This window comes from Narcine bancroftii, chromosome 7 (genome assembly GCF_036971445.1).
Source record: "Narcine bancroftii isolate sNarBan1 chromosome 7, sNarBan1.hap1, whole genome shotgun sequence".
NCBI classification, from domain to species: domain Eukaryota; kingdom Metazoa; phylum Chordata; class Chondrichthyes; order Torpediniformes; family Narcinidae; genus Narcine; species Narcine bancroftii.
Genome location: NC_091475.1, coordinates 10,484,528 through 10,509,723, shown reverse-complemented (window position 1 = coordinate 10,509,723; position 25,196 = coordinate 10,484,528). Strand labels below are relative to the sequence as shown.

The 25,196-nt window shown below is 36.2% G+C and overlaps 2 protein-coding genes across 6 annotated transcripts in view; one reads left to right on the top strand and one right to left on the bottom strand.

Annotated features, from left to right (window-relative positions):
- Window positions 1-12,792, top strand: part of LOC138738502 (transmembrane protein 50B) — a 30,013-nt gene extending 17,221 nt beyond the window's left edge. For 3 of the 5 annotated variants that reach the window (XM_069888806.1, XM_069888807.1, XM_069888808.1), the window contains 5 exons: window positions 1,578-1,690; window positions 3,946-4,013; window positions 7,830-7,922; window positions 10,249-10,306; window positions 12,086-12,792. In XM_069888806.1, coding sequence (XP_069744907.1) covers window positions 1,578-1,690; window positions 3,946-4,013; window positions 7,830-7,922; window positions 10,249-10,306; window positions 12,086-12,131 — 378 coding nt within the window. In that variant the 3' untranslated portion in view covers window positions 12,132-12,792. Of the gene's footprint in view, window positions 1-1,577; window positions 1,691-3,945; window positions 4,014-7,829; window positions 7,923-10,248; window positions 10,307-11,809; window positions 12,042-12,085 lie in introns of those variants that run through there. The other 2 variants (XM_069888809.1, XM_069888810.1) reach the window with 2 other exon arrangements.
- Window positions 12,793-22,439: 9,647 nt separating this feature from the next.
- The window catches only part of LOC138738498 (interleukin-10 receptor subunit beta-like), an 80,818-nt gene continuing 78,061 nt past the window's right edge, over window positions 22,440-25,196 (bottom strand). Inside the window, exon 9 of the mRNA XM_069888795.1 lies at window positions 22,440-23,435. Coding sequence (XP_069744896.1) covers window positions 23,139-23,435 — 297 coding nt within the window. The 3' untranslated portion in view covers window positions 22,440-23,138. The remainder of the gene's footprint in view (window positions 23,436-25,196) is intronic.

Genomic DNA, 25,196 nt, shown 5'->3' with positions numbered 1-25,196 from the left:
CTTTAGAACTTCAGGAATCACAAAATGCTGACCTACTGTTCTCTTCGTCTGTTGCAGATATTTCCATGGACTCCCACAAAGTATCTTCTTTGCCATCTCCACCACACATAATCCACTTAACACTTGAGTTCAATTGATTAATTCCAGACCGGCTTTGGTCCAAGTCTCTACCCTACTTTTTTTTTGTCTGCTCCCAGCATTTAATTGACCTCTGCTCCATATCTTGATAATTTTTTTTGCTAGATTAATGAGAAAAGGATGGATGAATTCAAATTATGACCAGGAAAGGAAATGCATAAGTAGTGACCATCCAGTAGAATGGAAAACCTGGAATGTACATGTTCAAGGGGAGAGACATTTTATGGGCATAAAATACTCAGCTCCAAATTAAGGGATTGTGTCAATATCTTGTGTGTTTTAGTGCATGTACTTCAGTTTGATTTTAATATTAAGTAGTGGTATTTAAACCATGAAATGACTATATGATTAACCTATCAATTTGACTTGGATCCTCAAACGGATGTGATTATTTAGGATTTCTTCTAATTTTAAATCTATTGCCATACAGTGCTATTTCATCTGTTCTTTGAATGCAGTTTAGATCTGCACCATACAGTTTTGAAATGTAACTAATTGCATACACCAAATCTCTCATTCTAGTACTGTATATAAATTGTTATAATCGAAGAAATTGTTAATGTCGTTATGCTGAATGTGTATTTAGTGTGATCTGATAAGTCGTATTGCTTGCCAGTTTTATAATCTTTAGGTTTGGAGGGAAACAGAATTATTTTCAGTCGTTTGTTCATGAGAAGCCTTAGCTGAATACAATGGATTTATTTGAAATTCGTGTGGAACTCTTCAGAAAAAAATTGACTTTGGCAAAGGAGGGTGGTAAATGCACAAATTGGGGCAAGAACTAGTTGTCAAATTACTTGATTATAGATGGAAATTTTACCATACCTAAATCCATTGTTCTGAAGGGCATGTTTTTAGTTATGGGACTTTGGGTATCGATGTTTTTCTCCTTTTAGACTTTGTATCACAACCTGAGAACTGTGGGTTGGGGGTATTATGGTCCCACGTGCTCTTAGTTAAGATTATTGACTGAGGGTCAAATCCTATGGATCTTCTGCTTCTTTTATTACATGGCTGGTAGAGTTGCTGCCTTGCATCTCCAGCAGTCTGGGTTCAATCCTCAACAGCGGGGTTTGCAGGTTTTCTCTGTAATCCTGTGGGTTTTGTGTGCTCAGTTTTCTTCCCACATCCCAAAGATGTGAGAGTTGATGGGAATGTGGAGAGAATAGGTTACTGGGAAAATTCATGGGGGGGAAAGGATTGTTCTGTGAGCGAAGCATTTGATGAGCCAAAATGGCCTTTTATTATAAGGAAATATTTCAAACCAAACAATATATTTTCCATTGAGATTTTGGATAAGATCTATAAACTGCCTTTGCCCTTTTACTCAACATTGTAAGCTTTAGAATAAGATTACAATTGGTGCCATTTTTCTGGCCAGGAGAAATAGGTATAATTTGAGTGTACAGATCTTTTAATTATGCAATTTTTGTTTGTAGTTCTTTACAGGTTGGTGGATAATCATAGATGCTGCAGTTGTTTACCCAGCAAATAAGGACCTGAATCATGCATTTCACACATGCGGAGTCATGTCAACTATAGCTTTTTTCATGTAAGTGCCTGATTTCATTATGTACTACATTGAAATTCTTTCATGGGTTAACAACAAAATGTGAACACAGAACTGTATTGATGTTGGCTGTGATTTTTGTGGCTACACTGTAAGAGGGATATAAAATGTAGTCCAGAGAATGAGCAGAAAATTGAGGTTGCACATTGGTGCTATGAAGATGTAACGTTTGGATAGGACTTTCATTCGAGGTCCCATCTTCACTGGATTGGATTTAAAACATTCTGACAAAAATCTCTGTCTGCACTATTGTAAAGTCACTTTTTTTTTGGACTAGGATAACTATTTGTGTATCTATCTTTTGTATTTGTTTCATAATTCAATTGTGTACATTTTTTTTGTACAAAGTACCTTTTCAGCTCCAGTAAGAACTTTGGTTAATATGTACAGTGTATATGACAATTGTAAGGAACTAGGCATGTTCCTCCCAATGTCCTGACAATATGTTTCCATCTCAAACAACATTCCTAAATGGTCAGATAAAATGTTTTGTAATTGCTCTATGGGAGCTTGCTTTATACAAAGTAAAGATATGTTTCCCCACATAGAACATTTAAGCGCAGGAAACGAGCCCTTCTAGTCTGCCCCGAGCTGTTATTCTACCTAGTGTCACTGACCTGCACCTAGTTCATAGCCCTCCATACCCCTCTCATTCTTCTACCTGTCCAAATTTTTAAATGTAAATATTGAGCCTGCATTATCACTTCAGCTGGCAGCTCGTTCCACTCTCCCACCACTCACTGTGTGAAGAAGTTCCCCCTAATGCTCCCCCTAAACTTTTCCCCTTTCACATTGACCCATGTCCTCTGATTTGTATCTCACTCAACTTCAGTGACTAAAGTCTACTTGCATGTACTCTATCTATACCCCTCATAATTGTGTACACCCCTATCAAATCTCCCCTCATTCTTCTACGCTCCAGGGAATAACGTCCTAATCTATTTAACCTTTCCCTGTAACTCACACACTGAAGTTCTGGCAACATCCTAGTAAATCTTCTTTGCACTCTTTCTATCTTATTGATAGCTTTCTTGTAGTTAGATGACCAAAACTGCACAATACTCCATATTTGACCTCACTAATATCTTGTACAACTTTATCATAACATCCCATCTCCTATATTCAATATTTTGATTTAAAAGTTAAAGGTTCCATTACTGTCACGTAATACTAGAATGTAACATACACGTAATTCTTTAGCTTTATGAAAGCCAATATACCAAAAACTCTCTATAACCCTTTCTATCTGTGACTACACCTTGGGGAAATTCTGTATCTGTATTCCCAGACACTCAGTGTCCTACCATTTACTGTGTATGTACTACCTTGCTTTGTCCTTCCAAAATGCATACATCCATGACGGAGTTATTTTTTTAAATCAATGCTTAAGGCATTCTGAGATGTTCCGGAGGTCATGAAAGGTGACACAAAGTGCAGATTTTTCCTAATTGCACCCAAACAAATCTCTCAGATGTATTCATAAATGAAGTAAGTACATTTAAAACAGTAACTGCAACCATGGGATAAGAGAAATATGGGATGTCTAAAGAAAAATGCTCAGTACTGAGAAGTTAGGGGGAAAGATTGGGAAAAAAAATTGCTCTTTAGTTTTTAAAAGGTGACAATTAGGAAGTCTAGGATAAATGAATGTGAAATAGTCGTGGCATTGGGTAAAGGCAAGTGCTGAACTAACATTCCATATTTATAACTCAGGATATACTGTGTTGTATCAAATGCACTAAACTAATTCAAGAGGTCGATGGATATAAATAACTAAGTTTGTATGCATGGGGAAGTTCGTTGAGCCAGGTCACATCTGTATCTGTATTGGAAATTCTTGCTCTCTAATAATTTTTGCATAAGATTTTCCAACATTAATTGTTCCCACATCTATTTTTATGCACATTCCTGACAAAACCACCATTTGTTGTCTGTAACTGGGTGAGTTTCTAAGGCCACTCAGTTATGAGTTGTCCATATTGCTTTGGTTACGACTCGGATAAAGGACAGTCTGCTTCCTTCCTAAAGGACTTCTGTAAACTAGATTTACATTTTAAGAAAAATATTTGTTTAAAAAGTTATAGACGCGCACCTGTACATTTCCCATTCAAATGTACCACTTTGCTACCTTATCTCTAGAATTGGAAATCCAATTCTCTGACCAATATTCATTGTAATTTTAATATATTACCATTTATTACTGCATGCCTCATTTGTAATGTAATATTTTGATTTAGGATAAATGCGGTGTCCAATGGACAAGTCCGGGGTGATGGATACAGTGAAGGTTGTTTGGGAAAAACAGGTATGGCTGTTTAAAGTTATTTACCATTTTTAACTAGTTTATATATATTAATTAATAAAAAAGCCTCACAAAGTCATGGCAAACAGAATTGAAAAACAAACCCATGGTGCATTCCAAATGGGTAACCTGGTTCACCACACAAAGAACATACCTAATTTTATTTCAAATAAATTAAGATCAACTGTGTAGTTTAACTTGGGAATTTTAAAAAAACATTGATGGTTAAAACACAAATATCTACTTAAATGTTCTAAATTGAGACATTCAGAACAGTAACAGGCCCTTCCAGCCCACAAGCCCGTGCCTCGCAATTGACCTACAGCCCCTGGTACGTTTTGAACGGCCGGACGAAATCCACGCAGACACGGGGATAATGTACAAACTCCTCACAGACAAGGTGGGATTCGAACCCCGGTGTTGAAAATAGCGTTCCCCTAACCTCTACACTAGCTGTGCCGCCCATAGTCTTCTACCATCTTTCCAGGTTAACTAAAGTTCTCAAAGAGAACTTTTCTCTCAGTTGATTGGTGAGTGAGAGAATGATGGGATTTTTTCCAAACTACTTAAATCTGTCATGGCCAAAGCTTGGAAGGAGGAAAAATGAAACCACTGCATTGCTGGGTGGAAGGAGAAATGAAAAGAGTACAGAGATCCTAAAAGGGGAAAATGTAGGCAGGGAAACATATCTGCATGTGGTATATTTTTATCCCAAATACAGATGTTCGAACACTACTATTTTGAATTGTCAAAAGTACAATAAAACTCCAAATACCCAAAATGGTCGGGACCAGGCTAATGTCGGATAAACAGTTTTTTTCAGAGATCTGGTCATTTTTTAAAAACAGCCCAGCAGCAATCACTTGTAACGGTGTTTAAACAACCACAAACAACATTTTAAGCATTAAAATAATGTTTAATTCTTCCCAAAAATAATGTTGGCAGCTGCTGATCACTGACACCTCCCTACCAAGGTCCCCGCTCCTGCCCGGAAGGCCGCTCTCCTTGATGACGCTGGGACAAGGGGTTCTTTCGAGACAGAGGCTCGCAGTTTGAGAGGGAGAGTTGGAGAGAAAAGTCAATAGGGGAAGGTAAAGTATAGATGGAAAGAGAGAGGGAGGGAGGGAGGGAGTTACCTGAAACAAGGACAATCATCGTTCTAATTTCATGTCAAGTGAAATTTTTTCAACCTGTGAGGTCAGTTCAGCTCCTGATTTGTTTCAGATATCCTCATTTATCCGAAATGTAAAAGATTTTCAGATAAATGAGTATTTCAGAGAATCCAATTTTGAATAATTGGAATTGTACTGTATCTGGTTTTCTTGAGCAGATGCCGCAGAATAAAACCGAAGTCCAATAGTAGGATACGCGTTTAGAATTGGTAATCACGTGAGTTCCCTAAATGAACTGTGATGCATTGACGACGAGTAAAGTGTACATCTCTTATCAAATCTGTTTGCACCGCTCTTGAAAGTTTAAAGCTGTTCCTATACAGAACTTGAAGGTGCTTGCACACATATCATGGTGTTGAGTTGCAATAGGAATGCAAAAAAGAGTGTTGATGTCAGTTCATTACCATTTTAATGTATGTTCACAAGTTAAACCAGAATACCATCAGGTAAGGATTCTGGGAATATGCATTTTCATTGGTTTTTTTTAAATTTAAAACTTCAAATCTGTCAGCATTGGAAAAAGAAGAGACACAGATTTCGACCAGTCTCCTTAAATGTTGACTAGAATGTATATTCTTATCAGACCTGAAATGGCTTCTCATGAAAGTAAACGTGTTGACCAGCATGCTGTAGTAATAGTCACTCAGACACAAAAAAACTTTATATTTAAATCACTGGTTTTATTGTGCAATTGAGCCAACAACCATATACAACGATAATTTTCCCTAAATTGCAAAATAAGTATTGTTAAAACTTTTATTAATTTGTTGAAACTGTGCCATTATATATTTACTGAATATCAAGATCTTCCAGAAATTTAAAGGAACTACTGTCAAATCAAGGTAAGTCCCAGGAAATAGACACTTCCCTCAATAGTTACATACAGACAACCTCCATTCAGCTTCAATCTCGATCTTTCAAAGACTATTTTTTGCTATCCATGTTGCAGCTAGTCTTAAATTGTTTTTTTTTGGAGGTCGCTATCTCTCTCCCATGAATTTTAGCAAGATGTTTGTTGATTGAACTTTAATCTCGAGTGTTTGCATCACTGTTTCCATGAAAAAGCTACATGGAATGTTAAACTAGTAGGTGCTTAAGCAAACATTAACTCTCATGAAAGATGATTTATTGCATGCTAAAATATACAAACTAGTTGGCATTTCAGACTGTGTCTAGTCATCATACCAAGGTACCTATTTACCCAGATGCTATACGTTTTGTTTTATTTAATCGCTAGAGGAGGAATAAGAATGCATTCCAGGAGCTGTGGAATTACTTTTGGCCTACATTAAGGTGGCAGGAAAACTGCCTCCTTGTACTTTTCATATTGCTACCAATATTTAATTGCAAATCTGTCACAGTTCTGTCATTAAGTTATAAATATAACCATCTTTTATCAAGTCAGGAAAGAATTCTCAAGACTCTGTCCTCGCCTCAATCATCTTTCTTGCAGCCAAGTTGAGAAGTGATGATTGCACAGATGTTCAATTCCTCTTGCAACCCCTCAGCAAACATGCAGGCAGTGTGATCTGGACCCCAGGGGTTCCAGTAGGAGTTGATAAATCACAAGCAATGTCCTTGCTGCAAAAGTGCCAGACAAACAATCTCTAAGAGAAGGACTCTGACTGCCTTCCCTTGATGTTCATTGCAATTGTCATCACCAATATCAATAGCCTCAGGTTCCAACGAACTAGAAACTTGCCTGGGCCAGACACATAAATATGATACACACAAGAATAGGTTAGAAACTGGGTAATTTCTGACCCTTCGATGCTTTTTACTCCATCTAAGAGGGTGAGGCAATGTTCTACACTTGCCTTGTTAAATGCAGCACCGATACCTCTCAAGCAGGATATTCTTTTTGATTGGCAGTCTACAGAGAGGTTTAAATGTTCATTTTTCTGCCACCAATGCCCAGTGGCTACAGTGTGGACCACCTGTAAAGCACTCTGTTGTGACACATCCAGGATACTCCAACAGCTCCTCCCAAATCTACAACCTTTACTAACAAGAAAGACATAAGGTGGTCAATATAGGAATAGAAAGGCAAAGCTCTCCAGAGGCTGGGAGGTGGGAGAAAGAGCCATTCAGAAGTGAGTGCTACAGATAGAGGAGGTTTAGGTTCGAGTAAAAGGAAGTCTTAGCTAATTCAGCAACCTAGCCCTGAGGAACAGTTTAGCTAAGAACTGTATCGTGCATGTTCAAGGTTAAGGGTAGAAGGGAGGCAGGTTTCCGAAATGATAGAAGAGACAAAACAAGTGACCAAAACTAGACACAATACTCCAAATGGAGCATTCCCAATGCAACATGACCTCCTTCTGCACTCAAATACTCTTGACAGATGAAAGTCAATGAGCTGAAAGCCTTTTAGACCACCATATCGAGTTGTTGCCATTTTAAAGGTAGTATGTACCTGTACTCCCTGATCACTCTGTTCTGCAGGCCCTATCCATGTTACACTGCCCAAAATGCAACCCCACCCCCACATATCTCCATTATTAAATTCCTTTAACCATTTCTCTGCTCACAGCACTTTCTTGCAAACTTTCCCCAGCCTTTGGGAAAATGGATTTTTGTATTTTGCTAAACCTTGGAAAGGTTTTCCTAATCCTACAGGAGCTCCATGTCCATATTTATTTCCCCACAGGTGCAAGAATCTGGCTTTTCATTGGCTTCATGCTCATGTTTGGATCTCTCATAGCTTCCATGTGGATCCTATTTGGAGCATATGTTGTACCAAGTGAGTGTTGTTTTTTTTTTGGACATTTAAATCAGCCATTCTCAACATTTTTTCCAGCTATGCCCCCCCCCCCCTCCCTTCCTGACTCTGCACAGAGTTTATGGGCCCCCTTTCCCTGTGAAGCAGGCAAGCTTTGGTTTCTTCTGTACTTCTCTCCTGCTGACTATTTTTTTTATAAAGCAAAAATAAATGTTGCGTGAGGTAAAAAGAAAACCAGGCTTTTACTTAAATGTGCTGTGTCCCTCGGGGGGGGGGGGGGGGGGGGCTTTAAACCCCTGTTGAGAATGGCTGCTTTAAGTAAAAATTGTTGTTGTTATGCCATACAATTATTTGTCTGTCTGTGACAGGTTGAAATAGTATTTAGTTTAAATCTGGGTGACCAACCTCCTATGTGGGCCTTGTCAACATTAATTTCCTTTCTTTCATTAGCTTTGCTGGTAACCTTCTCTCAGAACTCTCTTTGTGTGCTTTGACATGACCTGCCACACACATATCTGTTATTGGTCCTTCTCAATCTGATGTCTTGGAATATCTTCCAATAACTTGCCCACTACTGTTGTCAGACTTATTGGCCGATAATTTCCTCTTTATTATTCTTTGAGCCTTTATTAAACAATGGAGAAACATTAGATAACCTCCAATCCTTTGGCACCTCACCCTCTGCTAGGACTCCTGCAATTTCTCCACTAGCCTCAAGGTGCAAGGGAATATCTTTTTCAAGCCCTGGGGATTTATCCACCTTCATTTGCCTCAGGACTGTAAGCATCTCCTTCTCTATAAATCTTTATAGGATTCATGACTTCACTGCTTTTTTGCCTCGCTTTGTTCCCCCAAGTAAATACAGATGCAAAAAAAAACCTTTGAGGATCTCCTCCATCTCTTTTGGCTCCATGCATAGACAACGACTCTGATCTTCAAGAGGACCAATTTTGTCCCTTGCTATCCTTTTGCTTGAGATATATCTGGAGCAGCCCTTGGTCTGCCATAGCAAACATGATATTCAAGTATTTTCTTGAATTTCTTACTCTCAAATACCTTATTTGTTCTTTACTGCAAAGGCCTCAAAATCTCTTGAAAACCAAGGTTCTCTATACCTGTTAGTTTTGCCTTTAATTCTGACAGGAGTATACAAGCTCTGTCCTCTCAATTTCACCTTAGAAAGCCTCCTACTTACCAAGCGCACCTGTCCCTGAAAACAACCTGTCCCACTCCACACTTGTTTTTTATCTACAATAACTTTTTAAATGTTATTAGGCCAACAAATAGTTCCATTTAAATGCATATTTACAATGGGAACAATGTGTAAATGACAGGACATGTCTGAATATTAAAACACCTTTAGGAGAAAATAATTTCTATGGACTAAAAGCATCCGAGGGCAGAGCATAGACACCAACACTTAGTGTTGTGAGGACTGACTTTCTGGGTATACATATATTCCCAATTATTGATGGACAGAACAAGTATGCCTATGACCATCTTTGTTTTACTAAGTGACAAAACAAGTCTGGTCTAGAACCTTCCTTGATCTCTGATACAATGGTGGAAATCATTTAGCTGGAGGTCTGTGATGCCTGGTTTGATGCAGGTTAGTTAACATTACCTCCATTGTCTTGTGTATGGCTGATGAACAAAATTATCAAGGGCATATAGGACTTCAAGCCACATCTCTTGAACAGCTTTCTGCGTGGGGGCCAGTAGCTTGTGTTCTGCAGACAATTCTGTTTATTTACCAATCTGATTTTTTTTTGGAAACTAATTATTGCTTGAGGTTTATATTTGGAAAACTTTGTTTTAAAAAGATTAGTTCTCATTTGTATGGATGCCTGGTATCCTCTTATTTCTAGAAGAATGTCCTATGTTATAGTTGGCCATATTGTCTCTGGAATGTACTTTTTTTAAAAAAAAAAGGTATGACAAGATTAATGTTTTCTCACTCCCAAGTCATCCTGTTTGATCATTTTCATTATCTTTGAATTTTACACTTTGGATAATTGAATTGAAATGATTCACTTCAATTATCTAAAGATTTATAGAAAAGTAAAATCTTTTTATATAGAAGTACATAACATAGCTTGATAAGAGTTTGACTATATTAACAGATCTTGAGCTCTTAGGTGGTCAAATGAAATAGAAATAATTTTTATTTATTTGTTTTTGTGGTTAAGTTCCTATTTTGTTGTATGAAACATCCATAACCAGCAATAATTCCTGACTGAAGCAGTACAATATTTTAAAATTAGATGTCTGGGCCATCTAACTTTGTCATTTAAGCTAAAATATCCTAATTTTTTGTTGTTAATATTCCTGTTTTTATTTTTTGAAGAGGCTAATGTGTACCCAGGCTTGGCTGTGTTCTTCCAGAATGCACTAATATTTTTTAGGTAAGCAAATTATTTCATTTAGAAAATGCACTTACTGCATGACTCTTCAAAAGGTTTGTGTGTTCCTATTATTGGCTTTCAAGCAAAGGAAGACAAAAAGAGTGACATAAAGGTTTATAAAATAATGAAGGGCTTGAAGGTGGATGGTCAATCCTTTTTCCTAGGGTAGGCAAATCTAAAGGTACTTTCACACTTGCATTCCACTAAATCGGCCATTCAGTCTCCTGGGATAGGAATGGGGGTTTGGCATTTCACACTTGAACACTCCTAACTGGGACACTGGACACTTTCGTACTCACCAGGAGCCATCCCCAGGGTTAGCAGTCTTCTACCTTCTACCGGTGATGTCATGACGCAGCGAGCAATGGTGGACCTGCCCTAAATCCTGACCAGTGTATTATGATCTTATATTCAAACAAAATGAATCATGCCTAATTATAACATAGTTAAGCTTTATGTACAGCACAGTATGAGCCCTTCAGTCCCTGTTGTTGATGTACTGACCTATGTAAACCTTTATAAGGGACCTTAGGAAAGTGCTAGCAATAAATAGCAATAGCGGACAATTTTTAAACTGTGGGAAAGTTGGTAGCGCTTTCACACACAATTTAAACAACGAGGGAAAGTTGGTAGCGCATTAGCACACAATGTAGAAATACCATGGCAGACCTGCCCTCCCAGAATGCCATGAGATAGAGAAAGGGCTGTGTGCACAGACCATTCACGGAAGGGTTTCTCTGCCACACAGCATTCTGAGAAGTGAGTGAGGTCCGCCATCAATTTTTTTTTCCCCCACGGTCTTTATAAATTGGGTACTGTAACACTACCAACTTTCCCACGCTTTTAAAAATGGTCTGCTATTGCTATTTATTTCCCCCCTCTCTCTCCCCACTGCCCTTGACTTTCCCACAGCAAAGTTTGTACCTTCATTTTAATCTTTTCTTCCTTCACATTCCTGCATTCACACAAAAACTGGGTCATTTCAATCCCGTAATGCAATTGCCCATTCTACACTTGCCTGATTGCAACGCCGGATTCTGCAGACGCTGGGGATTCTACTAGGGGTCGAGGCAGTCAATCCCTGGTGTGAGATGGCGTCATCTGAGCTAGTGTTGAGACCATTTTCCTTTTGCACTAGACCCTTTAAAGGCCGATTGGCCGTTAATTTCTGGGACCACTTGCAAGTGTGAAAGGGGTTTAAGAGGCTAGGGGAAATATTTGAAAAGGTGGTTATCTAGAGATAAACTGCTATAGTCGTGGTAGAGGCAGATACAATTACAACATTTAAAAGGTATTTGGACAACTCATTGAAGGTTTGGAGAGAGATGGGCTAAACACAAACAAGTGGCATTAGCTCAGGTCAGCATGAGGAGTTGGGCTAACGGGTATATATCTGTATAACTCTGATTTTATGAACATTTCCCCCTCACTTTGCCTCTGTTTCCATACAATTTTTTCCTCCAAGTGGCCAAACTTGCATTTTACGTTTTTCATTCCTTCCAGATAAGAAAACACATTTCACAGCAAATTGGGTCCTTCTGAGATGTAGGCAGCTTTTCACAGAGATTAACAGTGCCATCTGATTCAACTGGCATGGAAAATGGAGAACTAATCCACATCTTTATGTGGCTTTATTATTATTCTGCCGAATATTTTAATGGTTTGCTGCAGTATTGATATTTGGACTTTTTGTTAATGTGAATAAACTTTTTTTAAACACTAAAACTATGAATGTAGGAACTTGTTGAGCATTTTGCCTTCTCTTGTTCTGTTTTGCAGCAGCTTGATCTACAAATTTGGGAGAACGGAGGAACTTTGGGCATAAAAGTTGGCCCATTTCAGCACTGAGATTGTCTCAGGATATTCTGCACTTGAAATCTACACAAACATGTTGCTTTGTACTTTTGGCCAAATAGTAATTTAAGTCATTTTGTTGATTATAATCCACATTCTAGAGAAATTCTTTAAAAATGCTATTTTATTAATATCTGTTCTCGGAAATTAATTCCCCATTGCTGGACTAAACATATTGTCGTCTGCCTTCAGAATTCATTCCATTTTAATCAGTGGAATGAATTGTATAATGCAGAGATGTTACAGCACAGCCCAGATGGTGCCATTATCTGGGGATAAATTTTAATTTTTGATAACTGCACTCTGAATAATCATAATGGGCCATTAACAGAGAATGATGCACTGTTAGGTCTGATAACTGTGATATGGCCTGTCAGAGTTAATTGAAGACTACATGGACTGTATGCTTGATATCATTGTATAGCATTTTTTTTAAATAGCTCCATCCTTAAGCATTGTAAACTTCAGATTTAGGTAAGATATTTGTAAAAATGAATGACTATTGTCGTTTTAAAGATCAAAATGTTTGCTTCAACTTTTTTAGATGCCTGAAGAAAAATTGCCACTATTAAATAAAACCATTACTTTTTATTTCCTCATGAGAATATTTATGAAATAAACCTTGTGCTATATTTTCTTGTGGTGGAGTTTTCTGTTAATAAAACTTGTAGAAGTAATTTTTGCAACACTGGAGAAAGTTATTGTGGAGAGAATTTTAGATTTATTACACAGTAAAACCCTTGGTGTCTGGAATTCAAGCAACCAACAAATAAAAAAAAAGAAATCAAGGAAAATTTAAAATAAACAAGAATAAAATAAATGGGTTTAGAAAAACAACATAGGTTTCAAATTGTAAAAGTAAATATTCTCCGAAGTTACACATATCTTTGGTGAAGCTGGGAGCAAATATTCAGCCAGTGGAATGTATTGGACGCGGGAGTTTCAATAAAGTTGTGTGAAACAGCAATGGTATCACCCAGGGTGAAGAACTGGTTGATGCCACTTGCTGTTGGGGTCACTCTGAAAATGTCTCCTTATCCCTGCTTAGAGTCACCCTGGACAGAGGCTTTATCTATGAACGTAGGTGGGGGGGGGGGGGGGGGGGGGGTGTTAATTATCTACAATGTAATCGTTCATCTTTTGGGTGGCTTCATGGAGGGGGAGGAACCCGCAGATTAAATGTTTTAAATGAATGTGACTGAAAATAAAGTAAAATGCTTTAAGGTTTATGTATTCATGCAAGTAGAGTGTAGTATTTTTGTACTGTTTATTCTTAATGCAGGTGTATTAGGCATTGTAAGAGCACGTCTCAAGCCACCAGCAAATACACTTATCCGGCATCTACCAATCCCCATAGATGCTGAATACCAGGGGTTTTACTGTGTAATAAACAATGTTTCATAATTTAGACTAATGAGTAGTTGACCTTCATTGTTGACAGAGGAAAGGTTTTTTCCCTACCCTATAAAATTTTGTCAGTATTTAATGCAAAATAATTAAATTGGCATTAAACTCGTGAGAAAATACAGGTTGTTTTCACCTTAATTCTATGATCCTTGAAACAATTTCTAAGCCGATACATCTATATAGTAGTCTGTCCAGGCCCAATAAATCTCTTCATTGTAATATCCATGTATGACTATCCAAATTGGGTCTGACTAACACTCTCTACAATTGGGGGCACGGCCTGTGGGCGTAGTTTGGAGATGTGGAAATACGCCTCTACCAGCAGAATTAATTAAAATTTGAATTGAAAAAACTTTTTAAAGAAGAATTACAATATCTGAACTGAAATACAATGGCTACAAGGAAACCAAAGACTCAAACATCAAAGAAAACAACTATTAAAGAGGTTAGTATGATTGAAGAAACTGGGCCTACCTTGTTAACAGTGCCTCCGGATTTTCCTCCTCTCCCTCCGAGGTTGACCCATGCTTCAACGGCTGAAATTAATGTTACTCCAGCACTGCCTAACGGGGAGCCAGTGAAGATGGCACTGGAGTTCAGAAGATCGAACTACAACCATTGCAAGAGCAATTGTGCATGTGTGTTTGCGCATGCGCACAACTGAATTGATATCATTACAGGGAACGACTGAGCCAGCCAGGCCAGGGCTAGGCAATTGGCTCATAAACAGACATCATTAATTTCATCATTAAGTGAAGAGGAAGAAGGAAGAGAAATAGTAGAAATGTTATGAAGAACTGGAGGGAGTAGAAACATATGGAGAAGAGCCCCAGTTTATTCAAGGTTTAGGAGAAACAAAAGTTTGAATATTCTGAAGTTAAACTTCAAGGTACAGATTCTTCAGTTTGGACTTCTTTAATTATGAATGGAATGGATAAAATGATTTAAGTAGATATGTACAAAATTTAAATATCTTAAAAGTGAAATTAATTTTATTAAATAAGAAATGGCAAATTATGTTGAAACTGTCAATAAGGTTAAAGTCCAGAAAATTGAAGAAGAAATACAAGATTATTTCTTGTAAAGATGCAGAGAATAAAATGGAAGATTATTTTATGGCTTGGGAAGTTCAAAGGAAATAACTTTTACAAAAATTGATGTGTTAGAGAATCATAGCTGCAGAAATAATATTAAAATTGTTGGACTGCCTGAAGATTTTGAAGGTCCTAATTCAGTACAATTTTTTCAAAAATGGATTCTGGAGATTATGGGCCCTGAAAATTTTCTGAATGGATTGGAATTAGATAGAGCACTCAGAACTAATAGACAAAAAAACATTTGCAGGACAAGCTCTCTTCTGATTAGACGGTTATGCCAAAATGCCAGAAAACAACAAGACACTTCAATCGTCAGAAACAACAAAGTATTCTTTGATGCAGATTTGAGTATGTATTGTTAAAATAAGAATTTAATCCTGCTAAATCAGTTCTGTGGGGGGAGGAAAAAAGGATACAAATTCTCTTTTCAATACCCAGCCATAGTTTATTCTGGAGAGAATCAGTCATAATTTTTCGCTGATGAAGATGAAGTTTTGGAATTTGCTAATTCTTTGCCTAATATTAAACAAGATCCAACTCAAAGCCAACCTGTTCAAAAGGTGAAACTGAATCGAGAAAAGATGCAAGATAAATGTCAGATGTTAGAACATTGAGAATCGATTGAAATCAATGATGATCAAGTGAACAACGATCTTGATGAAGCTCTTTATACTTGAATGAATGATATAAATGGATTTATGTGTATTCTGTCTGTGTAGGCAGACTTTTTGTCTTCTCCTCCCACAGCTGCGTGCCACTTAGTGGCATACAACAGAGGGAAATAATACCTTTTTTGTTAGATCAGTACTTTTTTGGGGTATTTTTTTCCAGAAGGGTTCTTTTTTTTGTCTTTTTCTTCAGAGATGTCAATTTTAAAAATTTGTGTGGGGTTGGGGTCCATTGGGATGGGTGGCAAGAGTTCTTTATTTTTGAGACTTGAGATATGACTGTCAATGTATTAAATTTTGCAACCTTTAACCCAATTAAGAGGGAAGCATTTTTGGCTTAAGAAATTGAGGGTTGATGCTGCTTTTTTATGTGACACATTTAACGGAAGAAAAACATCAAAAATTAAAAAGAGAGTGGGTAGGTCAAGTTATAGATTCTTTTAATTATAAGGCAAAAGGAGTTGTTATTTTGATTAACAAGAAATCAACTTTTAAGTTACAATCTGTAATTACAGATTCTGCAGGAAGATTTGTTTTAGTAAATTGTCAACTTTATTCTGAAATGTGGAACCTTATGAATGTATCTACACCTAATATTGATGATGAAAAATTTATTCAAGATTTTTTTTTACATCTTGCTGAAGCAAATGAAAATGTGTTAATTGGTGCAGATTTTAATTGTTTTTTTTAATCAGTACATTTCTGAAAAGGAAAAATCATTTTCTAGATGGAGATTTAATTCTTTATTATTAAGAAATGTTCATTTTTGTAATTATGTAAGACAAATTCAGAAATATTTGGATATAAACACTAATTTGGTTGATAATAAATTTGTTTTATGGGATGCCTTGAAAGCTTATTTAAGAGGATAAATAATGTTATTCAATTGAAATTAAAAAGTATTGTCTTAAAGAATTATATAAATTTGAAAAAGATTTGCAGAATATATCTGAAGAAATAAAGAGATTTAATAAATAAGAAATTATAATTTGATGTAAAAAGAACGGAGAAATTAATTGAAAAAACTAGACAGAAGTATGAATTGGGGGCAGAGCACATAAGGTTTTGGCTTGGCAATCAAAGGCGAAACAAACTTAAAGGACTATTAATGCTATTAAAAGGAATTTTTTAAAAATTACTTATAAACTTCAATAAATAAATGATTCCTTTAAAGATTTTATTTTAGAAATTCATATTTTTTTTAAATTGCAAAGATCAGACTTAGACAATTAAAGAAATTATTAATGCCCTTAATTCTTTACAAAGTGGTAAGTCCCCAGGGGAGGATATTTTCCACCAGAATTTTATGAGAAATTTAAAGATTTGATAATACTTCCTTTTATGGAGCTGTTGAAACAGGCAATGGCAATGCATTCGTCACCGGAGTCTTTTTTCAAATACAATTATAACTGTTATACCTAAAAAAGATATATTTATTAAAAACTGAATCTTATAGGCCAAGATCATTATTAAATGTTGATTATAAAATTATAGCTAAAGTTCTAGCAAATAGATTGACTTACTATTTACCAGATTTAATTCATACAGATCAATTTTTTTTAGAAAAGCGGCGTTCTGCAGATAACATTGCTAAACTAATTAGCGTATCAAATAAGTCAGAATTGACATTGATTCTAGCTTTAGGTGCTGAAAAGGCTTTTGATAGATTAGAATGGAATTATTTAAGGTATTAGAAAAATTTGGGTTTGGATCAATATTTGTTAATTGGGTTAAAATTTTATATAAAAACTTCTGCTAAAGTTGTGACTAATGAACAAACTTCAGCTTCTCCACTGACAAGATCATCTTGTCGAGGATGTCTTTATTTCCAGCTCTATTTGTTTTAGCAATTGAATCTTTAGCACAATTAATAAGACAAGATATCAATATTAAGGGAATTAAAATTAGTATTGAGTAATACACGATTAATTTGTTTGCTGATGATGTTTTGATTTATAGGAGATTGAGATAATATATCCAAATATCAGGTTATAAAATTAATTGGGATAAAAGTAAAATTATACCATTGGTTGATGGGGGATTATAATCAATGTAAATAACTTGTTAAATTTAGATGGTAAGATAATTAAATAAAATATCTAGGGATTAAAATTGATAAAGATTTGTATAATTTATATAAATTGAATTATTTACCATTGTTTAATAAAATTAAGGATGATTTAAATAGATGGAATGTTTTACCTAAAACTTTAATTGGTAATCTGTATTAAAATGAATATTTTTCCATGGATTAATTACCTTTCATTCCATTCTTGTAAGATTTGAACTCAATTATTAGAAATTGTTTATGGAAAGATGACAAGAGTTTGTTTTAAAAAATTAACTTTGAAGTTTGAATTAGGAGGTTTACATTTTGAGAATTATTATAAAGCTTATTCATGGAATTAATGTTTGATTTAGAGAAATCTTTAACTTGGGTTAAAGTAGAATCAAGTAAAATAGATGAAAAATGTATGCAAGAATTTATTTATAAATGCAATTCAAGACTGTTAATAGGTACTAAAGATGCACCTATTTTAAAACATTTAATTGAATTATGGAATAAAATAGATTATGAGATAGGTAGAAAAGGTTCAATCTCTCGGAAAGTGCCTTTATTTGAAAATAGACTTTCTCCTTTTTACTAACAATAATAAATTTTTGAAGATTTCGAATCAAATAGGCATTAAAAATAGAAGACTGTTTTGAAATTGGTAATCTTATTACTTTACAATGAATTAAAGTAAAATATAAAGTCCAGAATAATACTATTTTTTGTTATTATCAAGTTGAGGCTTTTTTGATTGATAAATTAGGTCAAAATTTGAGATTACCTAGACTAGACAGAATTAATTGAAATAATTGAATAAATTTAGTTTAGAAATGTATAAATTACTTCAAAGAAAAGCTCCTAAGTATTCATAAATCAAGATTAAGATGGAAAATAGATTTAGATAGAATTGAATGATTGGATGCAGTTATGTAAAGATAGTATGCCAAAGATGATGAATGCATGGTATATATTGGTTCAATATATATTTTTATATCAATTATATTTAATCCCTCAAAAATATTAGATTTATGTTTTAGATGTGGTCAAGAAGTAGGCTAATTTTTTTCATTCTACTAGGCAATGTCCCATCCCAAGGTAAAAACCTTTTTGGATAGAGGTGAAAATATTCTTGGAAAAAATATTAAAGGTAAAACACCTGCTTGACCCCATTTTATTTTTGTTGGATAATGTTAAAATGATTAGTCTTAAATTAAGATTAACTATGTATCAAATTGAATTTTTATGATTAGTTTTAGCTATTTCTAGAAAATACATAGCCATTACTTGGAAATCAGATGTAATTTAGGAAAGCAGAGATGGCATGCTGAATTACAATCTTGTATTCCACTTGAAAATATAACATAATTTACACAATAAATAATTCTTTTTAAAAATATGAAGCCCATACTTACAATATGTTGGTTTGACAGTTTGAGAGCTCTCAATAACTCGTTCCAGTGGTAATTCTCAGCTCCACAGTTATTGAATCGAGGTAATATTTGTATTTTTGACATTTTCTTTTCATTTAGGGGTTGTTGGGGGTGGGGAGGGAGTGAAAGGGATATATACACCACATATGTTTTGGGGGTTTTTTAATGTTTATTTTTAATAATTGTAATTATGGTTTTTAAAACTTTTAAATAAGATATTAAAAAAACACTCTACAACTGTTTATTGTAGACTAATTTAAAAGTGACTCAAAATGTGAATCCAAAGTGGATGAGCTCGCCGTTCTCTATTTTGAATTCCACCACCTCAAAGTTTACCCAGAGTTTTAAATTGTCCTGTGACATAAGTGGGATCGGAACAACAGTTCAAGGGAACCCAGCAGTTATAATGACAATATAGGAAAAAATGCAAGCTAATCCACTTTAGTGCACACTCTATAAAATGTCAATGCCACTGGCAAAGACCAAGCCTCTGTATCCCATTGTCTGCCTGCCTGTTCACTCAGCTTGAACTGGATTTGTGTTATCTGTTCAATTCTATTCTAAATCCAGGAGATCTTTGACTTGTGTCAATGAAAAGACTTCACCCAAAACAATAGCCTAATGGTAACTTAATAAGCAAATACAAATTACCTCAGTGAGACAGCATGCATGGAAAGCTATAGATGGTCAATGTTCCAGACCATAACACTTCATGATTCTTCCAGATATCTACAACACAAGATAGATAGACATCCATAACTAGTTATCTGGAGTCCACTTTCTTTGAGTTAGTGGATGGTCCAATTTTTTCAAGTTTACACATAAATCCAAAAATTCATATGTATGCATATTGAACAATAGAAATCAAGAAAGAGTTTAAAAATTAGTAATATTTCTGTTCAGTAAAAGTCCAAAAATCCAGATGCCAGAAATCCGGACAACCCGATAATCTGGATGTCTTAAATTCTTGGCTTTTGAGTACGTGCATAAGTGCCATAGATGTACAGCATCAACAAGTGACCACGTGGAAATCGCAGAGTGTAAGAAAAAATATTTACTGTATTTGTTTTTTGTACTTTGTATTTTTATATGAAAAAATATTCTGCTAATAAATTGTTAAAATTGGCATTAACTGTTTATTCTCTTTAAATGTGAATTTTAAAAATATTGCCAGAGAATCCGGACCGACCCTGAGCAGTCCAAAATTTAGGACTTTTACTGTGTTACTATCTGGAACGAGCACTATTTTGATGCTCTTTCTTCTGGATTGCATTTGGCAAATGTCATTAATACTAGTCCAACACAAGATCCAGTGAAGATCCAGAATTTGTATAACAATTAACTGGAAAGCATTTTATTTTTAGTTTCAAAGATAATTTCACATTCATAAAAAGACAACAGAAAAATCTGGTAAAATATTGTATTTTAAACAGCTCACACATCAAAACAGAAGTAGTAAAAGAAGTTTGCAATTATTAACCTAAAACTTCTATGCATCATATAATTATTGATCAGGAGCATTGATGCAGTTTAGATGCAGAAAAATTTACCTTCAGCAATAATGGAATTAGACTTGGCAAATTACTGGACACTTTGCCAAAGATTATTCATTACTTCAATGGCTGTTCATTTTATTAATTTGTAAACTGGAGTTACATAGAAGTCTATTTTCTATGTTAATTGATAACTCTCTAAATAATCTTAGTAGTTTGAATGATGATGCTCTGTGGCTGTGGAGACTGGAGGTGAAGCCAAGGATATTCCATGCCTGTCTTTTGCTTCTCTTTCTTAGGCTGGGCAATATGTACCAATGGTGAATCTTTGTCTGCCTTACAGCAGACTAAAGGAAATTTCTTGTAATATCACATTTTTTGGTTTTATTACAATAAACTAATCTTAAACAAACTATTAAGTTTAACTATGTTTACAATATGCAAAACCCAATGTAAACATCAAATAAATTTGTGCAATGCGGTGATATTATGTTTATCCTATTAAGCCAATAAAACCACTCACAGTCCATTTCCTGCTTTAAGTGTTAGAACCATAGAACTCTACAGCACAGAAAACAAGCCATTTGGCCCTTCTAGTCTGTGCTGAAAACATCATACTGCAAGTCCCACTGACCTGCACCCATTCCATAATAACCTTCCAGTATTTTTTTTCTAAAAAGAAAATTGTCCCCACCCCATCAGCCAACTCTCTTAAGGAGCTAAAAAATATATAAACAGAAACTAAAAGTATATAATAAATCAAAATATATCTAAATGCATATATTCCAAAAATGGTAACCACTTATAATTTATAAATATATAAATGCAATTTGAAATTTATCCAACCCTAATCCCCTTAAAGGAATCCAACTCTTGAAAAATTTTATTGGATCAGACAGACCCTTCATCGTCTTCTGGAAGACCCACAATTTTCACATTGTTTCTCCAACTTTGATTTTCCAATGAATCAATTTTGGTCAGTAAGTCTTTCTTCTGGATTCCCCAATCCACAAACGAATCTTCCACTTCCTCTATTTTTTTCCTTAAGTACAACTTGAATTTTACATTCAGAAAAAGCTGTTGCAATTTTTAAATTTTCTTGCACTGTATCCATCGATTTAAAACATTTACTGACTTCCCTCTTAAGTGTAGATATATCTTCAGACTTATTAGATATTTTAGTTGTCACATCCAGAAATACTTGAGTCATTTGTATAGACATATTGTCCATATTATAAGCAATCCCTTCCAAAACTGTACAAACAGGCTCCATTCCACGTTTCAGTTCCACATCTTGAGGCCGACCTTCTCTAGACTCCACCTCCAATTGTTCCTGTGAACTGCTCGTTAAGGGTAAGTCTTCTTCCAACATTGACAGGCCCTTCCTGGTGTGGCTGCGGGTTTGCACACCCAACACTGCCACTCGGGCCCCCACACAGCCCAGTAGTTCACAGACCCTGGAGGCACCACGCATGCCCGGCAAGGCTAGGGACTGCACAGAGGCAGTTTCCAACGCATTCTGGTTCACCCAACGGCAGCCCAGGCTCAAGGGCTCTTCTCTCAGCTAGGTCGCCTGCGTGTCCGACATCGCAAACGCGCGAATCAACTCCAGACAAGCTCGTCAACATGCCGGGGCCATCTTGTGGAGACAAGGTCGGTGCCGGTGTAATACTCAGCCTGGCAGGAGTTCTCTGTGCCTTGAAGGTTCCAAATGACAATTCCGTGGCTTCAACTGGACAGGTAGACCTCAATTCTTCAGCATTTTTATAAGGTAATTTCTTCTGTAATTGAGCTTTCATTTTTTTTTTAACATTAGTCACCATTGTGATCCAGTAATGTTCCCAAAAATAAAATTACAACTTTTATTTACTTGGATAGAGTTTAAAGACAGGTGCTTAAAAAAACTGGCTGAGGAGGAGTAGGATTGCACGTCTGCCCTCTACGCCATCTTGCCATGCCCCCATCCATCTATCCGATTTATTTTTAAAACTTAAGAATGAGCCCACATTTACCACATCCGGTAAGGTTATAGTTACAAATGAATCACTACTGCTTCAAAACTTGGCATCAATAAAAATTCAGTAGATCACAGACTTGGAGAACAAGACCAAGTAAATAAACAAATATCCTCTTCTCGTGACCAAGACACTTTAATTAACGATGTTATCTTTTCCTATCTTTGTAGCATAACTATGAAATGCAAATACCATACCCATCAAGTATCAAAGGAATAAACATTTATAGCCAGGAAGGAACACTCAACAATGTCATTTTCCAGGAATATACTTCTCAATCCTATATCAGAACAGGCATATTTCATGGACTGTTATGGGTGAACACAAGCTCCTTACTGTCAATTTTCCCACAATATCGAAACATTCAGTAATTTTCATGTTTATACTGAATCACACAGTTCAAAAGTGAGCAAGGACCTTTTTTTGTACATTGAATGAAACTGTAGCCCAATCAGGACTGTTACCACATTAGCAGAGACCGTGTTTTTCCATTTCAGTTTGAAAAATATTTTGGACAACCAAGTCAAGTCTTTCTCTGCAACAGAATATAAATCTTGAAGCCAAATACTTTCAAATTCCAATTACTTTCAGATATAGCATATCAGAGGCTTGACTAAGCAAGTCCTTCAGCAGTCCAACTACTCAAAATGTTTGTAGTCCAAATGTAATTCAGAAATGCTCTATTGTGCAGTGAAAACATTGTGAATACAACAGTGTTGAATTATATTTCCTTCAATGCAAGTCTGTGCATCTAGTACACCACAATCAGGAGGTAAAGTGAATATTCATGGTGATCCACCACACATTTTTCAATCCTATGTTTTCAATGCATCATCAATGTTCTGTGAGTTTTTATGGAATGAACCTTGTGTACTATCTGAATAATGTCCAGAATCTACACTTGAGTCACTGCTTTGCCTTTCATTAGGGGCCTTTGTGACAGACTCGCTTATATCTTGGTCCATCTTTGTTTCATCGGCTTTTGTTGAATTTAATAGACCTGATGTAATTTCTGACCGTGACACGATGGACAGTTTGTCCCAATGATCTTCCTGAAGATCATTTTTATGCAGCACTGGTAAACCAGGGTGTTGGGATGGCTCAGTCAAGTACTGAAAAAGAAACACAATTAATTACATTTATACACTATAATCTTCATGTTAATGCAAATATTGAATTAATTTTGGACATTTAATTAAAAATACACTAAATAAATTTTATCTCTCATAGCATTATTTGCAGTTTATTGCTACCAAGCCAGATAATAGCCCTAATTTCCAGTTTTAATACATCTCTGTAGCACTTCATCACTTGAAAGGATCAAAGCAGATTGCTTGCAGCTTTCCAGCAGTTTGGATATTCTCTTAAATTTAGCCAAAAAAAGGAAGCACGTGCAAGGTTTTCAGAAGCTGAAATCAGATTGGGCCTTTGAGGAAAATAAAGGAAGGAAGAAAGAAACAGCAAATCAGGCAGGCAAAAAGGAGGCATGAAATGTCCTTGGTGTGTAATATTAAGGATAACTCCGAGACATTTTACATGATAACTGGGGAGAAGATAGGACCACTCAAGGACAAAGGAGGGAATTTATGCCTGGATTTAGAGGAAGTCGGTGTGTGTGATACTGAACGAGTACTGTGCATAGGTATTCGCCAAAAGGGGGGATGGAAGAAATGAGATCAGGGAGAGGTATTAAAAATCTTTTGGAGCAAGCAAACAAGGATTGATGGAGGTGTGATTAAGTGATTTGTGTTAAATGAGCAGAAAGTATTTAAAAGTAAGGATCCGTGAGGCCATCGTTGGAGGGGTCTGAGTCAGAGTGGTAAGGTTTTGGCTCAAGGCTTTGTTGAGGAGGCACAGGTGAGGAGCAGTGGATGTATAAAAGTCACCAAATGAGAGGTAATTAAAGTAGTCATGCAGGACCAGGTGTGTGGAGGTTGCATGATGTGGGAGCAGGTGGACCTCCATTGTGGTTCATGATGAATACAAGTGTTGAATGCTTGAGAAATTCAGGCTCAAAATTGATAACCTGGAATCTGAGCTTCAAACACTGCGACACATTAAGGGTAGAGGTACCTGGACACTTGGCTTCAGGAGGCAGTCACACCCATTAGAATAGTTGCCTCAAATCTGGCCTGGGTCAGGGACAAGTGAGGCAGGTAGTGGGATCCAAGAGACAGTTCTAGAGGAGCCTCAGCCCTCGTCTCACAAGTCTGAGATTCTTACTCCTTGTGAGGATAAGGCTCGGGAGTGTGGAAAGGACAAGCACTCTAACTTGGCACCCTGGTTCAGGAAGCCATTCAAGATAGTATAGTTAGGGGAACAGACAAAGTTCTCTATCATAAGGAGAGAGCATCCCAAAGGCTGTGTTGCCTGTCTGGTGCCCAGGTTCAGGACATCTTATCTGACCCACAGAGGAATTTGCAGTTGGAGGTGAAAGATTCAGTTGTGGTCCATGTGGGTACCATTAACGAAGGTAGAACCAGGAAACAGGTACCACTGAGGGAATTTGAGGAGTAAGGGACAAAATTTTAAAAAGTAGAACCAAAAAGGTGGTAATCACTGAATTATTACCTGAGCCACGTGCAAATTGCCACACAGCCCAGAAGATTAGAGAGTTAAATGCATGGCTCAAGGTTTGGTGTGGGAGAAGTAGGTTCCAATTCATGGGAAACTGGCACCATGATGAGGGGAAGGAAGGAACTGTCCAACAGGGATGGATCCATCTGAACCATGATGGTATCTGGCTCATGACTAGGATGCCAAACTAAATAGTAAGGTGGTGGGTTTAACAGACTGGAAGGGGTAGATAAAGTAAAAGAGAAGAATGTGGATAAAGAGTTCAGGGGATAAATGTCAAGTGCAAAAGAGACAAA